A 7,500-nucleotide genomic window follows, 5' to 3' on the forward strand; every position below is an offset into this window, starting at 1 on the left:
TCAAGATTTCCAGGATTTCAGCTGACATGATGTGCATGATGTGCTCCTCCTCATATCTTATCTCAGGCAACATAACATCATCTGAAAACAACAGCCGACAGCATTTTCCATAAAAAAGACTTCTCTATCTTGATGTAACCTGAATGCTATTTATTTGATTATTTCAATGTCAGCTTATAGGTTGTAGCCACTCTCATTGATCCGGCTCTAGAGATATCAAACATGTGTCATATGTGTGTTACAGAGTATAAATCATTATGAATGCTTGACTTTTGATCTAATGCACCTATAGGTCTTTTGATCATGTGCAGCCTATGGGTCAAAATGTCACACTTGAGTGTATGACACTAACGACAGGACAGTGCTGACAATCATTCTTATCAGCTTGCTTGCAGACATTTACCATTCAAACATTTTGCCGTTCTAAATTTGATTTTAAATGTTAACTCTTACACTATAAACATCAGCATGTTAGCTGCTCATCCAAAATGCTTCAACAAGTAAGACTTGTTGTGGATATGTATTGGTGTTTACAGAAGAAAATATTGCTGGATATGAGGTCCTAAATAGTCAAGTTTCATCTAAGCTGAGGGGACGAACGGGACAAAAAGTATGCATACAGTTTTTTCCAAGTCTTCTTTCTTTCAGGCACATTTCAAACTGTTTATCAATGAAATCTCCTAATCTTCTGTAAAGGTTTAGTTATGAGTGTATACGTGTCTGAGTTCCTACCTTGAGTCGGGTTGTGGCTTTCCCAGAACACTTTGAGCACGTTGGAGAAGCTGATCTTCTCTGGGTGGAAGACGACTCTCACCACCTCACAGTGACCCGTCTTGCCTGCAGAATATGAGCAGTATTATCCTGCAGTTGACAAAACTTAAGGTCCACTTATAGTGCTTATTTTTCCTCTCATGCTCACCTCCTCATTTGACAAGGTTTATTTAATTGTCTTGAAACTGTCAAAGTTATGTAATGGTTAAATAAAGGGACAACAGCTCCTAAAATAAGTGCAGCTTGAGTTGAAACCAGTCTCCTGATTCCAAGGTCAGGAAGAATTTGTGAAACTTTTGTAAAATTATTTTTCCGTGTTTTACTTAAAGGTCACCTATCATGCTATTTTTAGGCAATAGCATAGGTCTCAGATATATAAAAATATATAAAAAACATGTCTATGAAGTGTTTTGCTCAAAGTACCAAACAGATCACCCATTCTAGCCATGCCTCATATCCCTCTATTTCACTTCCTGTTTCAAAAGTGCTGATTTGGGGTATAAAGCTTTAAAAAAAAAAAAAATTGATAAAAAATAAAAAAGGAGGGGGCTGAGCTCATGCGGGACCCGACAGCTACTGTCTAAACTAAATACTGCCGTGATGAAACCCCATATCATGGATTATCAAGGATTATTTCTGAAACAGTATGGAGCTCAAAGGCTTTCTCTCTTGCCGGTTATACCACAAGGTGAGTTCCTTTTTATTTCCTGCTTCTTCACACACATGCTCTCCAGTACAGGTTAGCTCTGAGTGTTAGCCATGCTAATGTAAACACCGACCATATTACGTCCAAAACAGTCGGGCATTGTTTCTGATAGCAACGTTTCTGATAGGGCCGTGGGTCCGCATTTCAGATATTACGTCATATCGGACGCAAATCTGGATCAGCTCCGTTGTAGCCCCGTTTTTAGAGATTTGGGTACGGAGGAAAAAAGAGCGGGTTTTATTTTCTGACGCTGCGTGAGTTCCCTGACACACCGGGGACACATATTTATGTATAAAAGACATCAAAAAGTGCATTTTGCATGATAGGTCCCCTTTAAATATTTTTGGATTCATTAAAAAATGTAAGTAATACTTTTATTTGTAGACCTTCTTGGAAAATGCTGCTACTTTTTCCCCTTTGGATGTGTACTTGATTTTTAAATAATTCATGTGTGCTTTTCCCCTTTATTTAATATAGGTCTCATACAGCCTACAGACAGCAGCTGATGGTAATGAGTGTGACCCATTACGCTGCTTCTCATCTTCTTCCTGTCTCTCATTTCCCCTCCACTCCTCTCATGTCTCTCTCTCTGTTTTATTACTTTTTTAATATCAGGAGTTATGGATTCCTACGGTAGATATTGGCGAACGGAGACAGAGCAACGGTCAATATTAAATGAATGCCTCTGCATGACGATCTCCCAGGAATAAATTCATCTCGGACAAGACGGGAAATAAAGTAATGGCTGGAAAAAGGAAAAACATGCACATTTAATTAGCACATTTCAAACCTACACTGATAAATATTTAATCAACAATGAATATTTTCTGTCTCTCCTGACGTGTGAGGAGCTTTTCATTTAGCCAAGTGCATCTCCTAAACTCTGCCAAGATACTGTGCTGATTAAAAAACACACACAGGTTCAAAATCCAGTTGTTGCAGCATTTCTGTTTTTAGAATCCTTTCTCTCTTAATCAGCAGACTAGTGTACAACAATGTCTAAACATTATATACAGATAGAGAGTTATAGGAATATAGAAATATGATGGTTGAGTGTGTAACCTACATTATTACAGGGCATCTTTGAATACTCGATTCTGATTGGTCGAGTTAGGCACTAACCGGTCTGTATTTTCTGTAATAATCATGTTGTTCGATATAGATTTGAAAACTATGAAAAGAGCTTAGATAACGGCTTCAGTTCTCTGCAGGGAAGGACAAGCGGTGAAAATATAGCGAACAATTAAACTAAAACTTTTTATTTTAGGCAGTAAAAACATGTATCTTAAATGATATGGAATAAGTGAACAGGAGGAAACTAAGTATGGAAGAAATAAAGAGACAGGTGGTAATTCAGGTCTAATGAAGGATTCAGTCTGAACTGGCTGGCTGGAGGAATCACTGGGAGGCCTGGACATGCATCACACACACACACTCACACACACACTCACACACTCACACACACACAGTCTGCCCAGAGTGGTCAGGCTTCAGTAGCAGCCTTATCCATGCCCTGCTATAATAGGACCTGAGGGAGATGATTCTGTGTATGTGTGTCTTGTTTTCCACAGCCTTTTGACTCTCAAATGTGTGTGTGTGTGTGTGTGTGTGTGTGTGTGTGTGTGCTGTACCATCAAAACACACATATACTATACAGAAAAAACACACATGCAGGTCAACAGCGATGACAGATGAGTCACGGACAGGAATAATGCTAATACAAAAATCAGATGAAGAACTAAATCCTGCCCCCAAGTGTGTGTGTGTGTGTGTGTGTGTGTGTGTGTGTGTGTGTGTGTGTGTGTGTGTGTGTGTGTGTGTGTGTGTGTGTGTGTGTGTGTGTGTGTGTGTGTGTGTGCAGCAGTTACCTGTGCAGACCTCGTTGTAGGAGGGGTTAGCTGTGTACCCTCCTGCGTAGCCCACCTGGGTGGAATAAACCCCCTTCTGTTTCCAGAACTTCCTCTCCACTCCCCAGAAACAGCCCATCCCTTTATGAAAAGAAAACAAGACTTTGATGAATAACAGAATTCAACATCCTTTCAATTTTAACAGTCAACCACGCAGGAACAGTCCTGTGTGTGAGGTCTTACCACGACTGTGCAACTGGTACTATACTGTAAGTCAATTAATGAGCATTTATTACAGATATTGAGTCATTGTTTAAGTACAAAATTGCAAATTGTCTTTGTTTCCAGCTTGACATGTTGAAGATTACCTCTTCGTATGTGTCAATTATGATAGAAAATGTAAAGTTTAAGTTGAAATCTTACTTTTAAAATGAAAAAGGGGAAATATGAACCATTACTGTGGACTCTGAGAAGAGGTGAAGATATGGTCAAGCATTTAACGTTAAAGGCCAGTAGTAGACAAAAAATATTCAGTCTTGGAGCAAGTCAATATGTTTAATTTAAAACATGACTTCATATTTTAAGTAAATAAGCTTAACTAGCATAAAACTAGCTGATATCAAATGGTTACCACTTGAGAAAATCAACAGTAAACTACATTTTACATTACATATATGTTTTAAATATAGAAGTGGCAAAGGGGCAACAGGTCATGGTGGTGGGGTGTTACAGACCCCCCTCAGCTGTCAAGGACTCCTTGTCTTCACTAGCAAATCTTTTATTGCAACTTGACTACAAGGAAATAGTGACAGTCCTACTCGCCCTAACATTAAGTCCCCTAATAAATCCTCCCTAATTGATCTCATTCTAACTAATGTTCCCTATAAATACCCATCTGTGGGAGTATTTGCGAATGATGTGAGTGACCACTGTGCTGTAGACACCATTAGGGACACTAAGGTCCAAAAGGTTAAACCTCGTATTATCATTAAGAGACACATAAAACATTTTGTGGAGCAGGGTTTTGTTCATGATCTGTTTGGGTTTGATTGGGGACAAATCGATCTGTGTGCTGATGTAGAACTGCATGGTCTTATTTTTATCTTGGTTTTATGGAGATCATTGATAGACATGCACCTCTACGTACTTTTAGAGTAAAGGAACGAGACAATCCTTGGTTTTCTGCTGAACTGTCCAGTCTCCTGCATGAGAGAAACAAGGCCTGGGCAAAGGCTAGGAAATCAGGCTCAGAGGTAGAATGGCTGCGTTTTAGGCAGCTAAGGAATAGCTTCACTTCACATGTCAAAAGTGCTAAGTCGGAAATTTTGGAAAGCCATAAAATCGATATCCACCGGTGAGATCCGTAATGAGCTACCTCCGTGCATTACCACAGCATCTGGCTCTATATCGGACAGGGCCACCATGTTAAATTGCTTTAATGAGCATTTTGTGTCCTGCGGTTCTATGTTTGATTCTGTGACAAACTCTGCTTCTGTGAACACCACAATCCGTGACTCTGAACAATGTGGTCTGGAAAACCCTTTCAGTTTTACTCCTTTTACTGTAAATGTTGTTCATGAAGATTTATCTAAGTTAGATCCTAAGAAACCGGCCGGCCCGGACAACGTAGAACCTTTCTTTTTAAAGATAGCTGCATATTTTATTGCTCCACCTCTCACTACTCTTTTTAACCTCTCCCTCAGCACAAACACAATTCCTAAAGTATGGAAGTCAGCGTATGTCCTGCCACTACTAAAAGGAGGGTAGGCAACTGTTTTAAATAATTATAGGCCAATCTCGAAATTGTCAGTTCTGGCTAAGGTTCTTGAACGCCTAGTGAGTGAACAGGTAAAGGAGTTTTTATGTACAAATGACATCCTGTCTAAACATCAGTCAGGTTTCAGAAAGCAACATAGCACCATCACTGCCACAATGAAAGTGGTGAATGACATTACGAGTATTTTAGATAATAAGCAGAGTTGTGCAGCTCTATTTATTGACCTTTCCAAAGCGTTTGATACCGTCGATCATCGCATCTTAAAGCAGAGGCTACTCAGTATTGGCTTATCCAGCCATGCAGTGGGGTGGTTTGTTAACTACCTCTCTGAAAGGTCCCAATGTGTTCACTTTGATGGGCTGTCTTCTGAGTGGTTAAACATTACTAATGGTGTTCCTCAAGGTTCTGTTTTAGGTCCACTTTATTCTCCATATATATCAATAGTTTAGGTGAAAATGTGGATGAAGCTACTTTACATTTTTATGCGGATGATACCGTGATGTACTGTGCACGTCCCTCCATTAAGGAGGCGGTTGTTAAATGACAGGCTGTTTTTAACATTATTCAGACTCAGCTCTCTGAACTTAGGCTTCTTTTAAATGTTGAGAAAACCAAGGTAATGCTTTTTTCAAAAGCTAAAAAGACACCAGAGCCGGTTTTAGATATTGTTACTGTGCAAGGACAAGTACTATAAGTGGTTACCTGTTATAAATACCTTGGTATCTGGCTTGATGATTGTCTTACTTTTAAACTTCATGTCAATAACCTGCTTAAAAAGCTGAGGGTTAGACTAGGTTTCTTTTTCAGAAACAAGTCCTGTTTCTCTTTTGAAGCCAGGAAAAGGCTAGTCACTGTGACCTTTTGACCTGTGCTGGACTATGGTGATTTGTTGTATATGAATGCACCTGCCCATTGCCTGAACAAGTTAGATGCCGCCTATCACAGCGCACTGAGATTTGTCACAAATTGTAAAGCACTTACTCATCACTGTACCCTGTATGCCAAGGCAGGTTTGCCATCAGTTACTGTACGGAGGCTCAGTCATTGGTACACGTTTATTCATAAAGCTTTGTTGGGTAAACTCCCGTATTATATCTGCTCTCTGATAACACAGAGAGTTGCAAGCTGCTATTGTCTGAGATCGCATGATGTAGTCTTGTTCGATGTGCCAAGAACAAGGACTGTCTTAGGTAAGACAGCTTTTATGTGCGCAGCTCCACTTGCTTGGAACAATCTTCAGCAAGAATTGAAACTGAGCAATCTCATTCCTCTGCATGTTTTTAAAGCTAGGCTAAATTAAATGCTTGTTGATACTATGGGTCAGAGGTGTGGAGTCAGACTCGAGTTACCAATTTGATGACTTTGGACTCGACTTGACAACATCACAAAAGACTTGCGACTCGACTTGGACTTGAACACCAATGACTCGGGACTTGACTTGGACTTGAGCCTTCTGACTTGAGGTGACTTGATAATTTAATTCAGGGGTCTCCAACACGCCGATCGCGAGCTGCCGTTAGGAGAGCAGACTCGCGTCGGGGAAAGCAGAATCTTCAGCCGCTGCAACTCTTGCTGAGAATCCATGCAGGCAGGGGCGGGACTTTATTTTGCTGAGCCACCATGCGGCCAATCATATGCGAGGACACACTAGGATCATACCATTATGTGAAAGAAGGGTGGGGGGCAGACGCTCCAAAGACAGCAGGTGTAGTGGTACAGGCCAGCTACACAGAGACGGGGAGCCAGATTTAAATGCAAGCGCGTCGGAAAAAGTCAAGAAATTTGCGAAAACCGAAAAAAGAAGCAGCTTCTGGCTGCATTTCAATGATATTGGAGAAAGCAAAGCTGAGTGCAGGATTTGTCAAATGAAAATAACCTTCAGAGCAGGGTTTTTATTTGGTAACCACTCAGGATTTATTGCCAGAGGTGGGAGAAGTTCAGATCTTGTACTTGAGTAACAGTACCAGAGTGTAGGAATACTCGGTTACAATAAAAAGTCCTGCATTCAAAATGTTACAAGTAAAAGTAGAAAAGTATTAGCATCAAAATATAGTTAAAGTACCACCTGCAGAGGGATCTAGATCCAGGTGTTCTCTTCCCCATAGAGACCGCCTCGCTGCACATTATCCCTTGCATAAAGGTAGGTAGTGGGTCCCTTATAACATGTTGTACAGTGGAAATAAACATTCTGGTTACCTCAACATCAGGGATCTTATCAATTGAACTCCTTCTGAATCAAACCGTCACGGTAGCATTACCTTACTGATCCCTCTTACAATAGAAGAAAACACGTTACTTTACCAGCAGAGAGAAAATGGATTATTAAATTATTAATGTGACTAATAAAGAGCAGTTTGGTTATTAAGTATTATTCTGTTGATAGATGTCATTACATTTGG

At 40.1% G+C, this 7,500-nt stretch overlaps 1 protein-coding gene across 1 annotated transcript in view; it reads right to left on the reverse strand.

Annotated features, from left to right (window-relative positions):
• Positions 1-7,500, reverse strand: part of msra (methionine sulfoxide reductase A) — a 46,993-nt gene that overhangs the window by 14,060 nt on the left and 25,433 nt on the right. Inside the window, exons 3-4 of the mRNA XM_034121226.1 lie at positions 3,346-3,465; positions 733-837 (exon numbers count right to left, since the gene is read on the reverse strand). Coding sequence (XP_033977117.1) covers positions 733-837; positions 3,346-3,465 — 225 coding nt within the window. The remainder of the gene's footprint in view (positions 1-732; positions 838-3,345; positions 3,466-7,500) is intronic.

The sequence above is a fragment of the Trematomus bernacchii genome, unplaced genomic scaffold (assembly GCF_902827165.1).
Source record: "Trematomus bernacchii unplaced genomic scaffold, fTreBer1.1, whole genome shotgun sequence".
Lineage (NCBI taxonomy): Eukaryota > Metazoa > Chordata > Actinopteri > Perciformes > Nototheniidae > Trematomus > Trematomus bernacchii.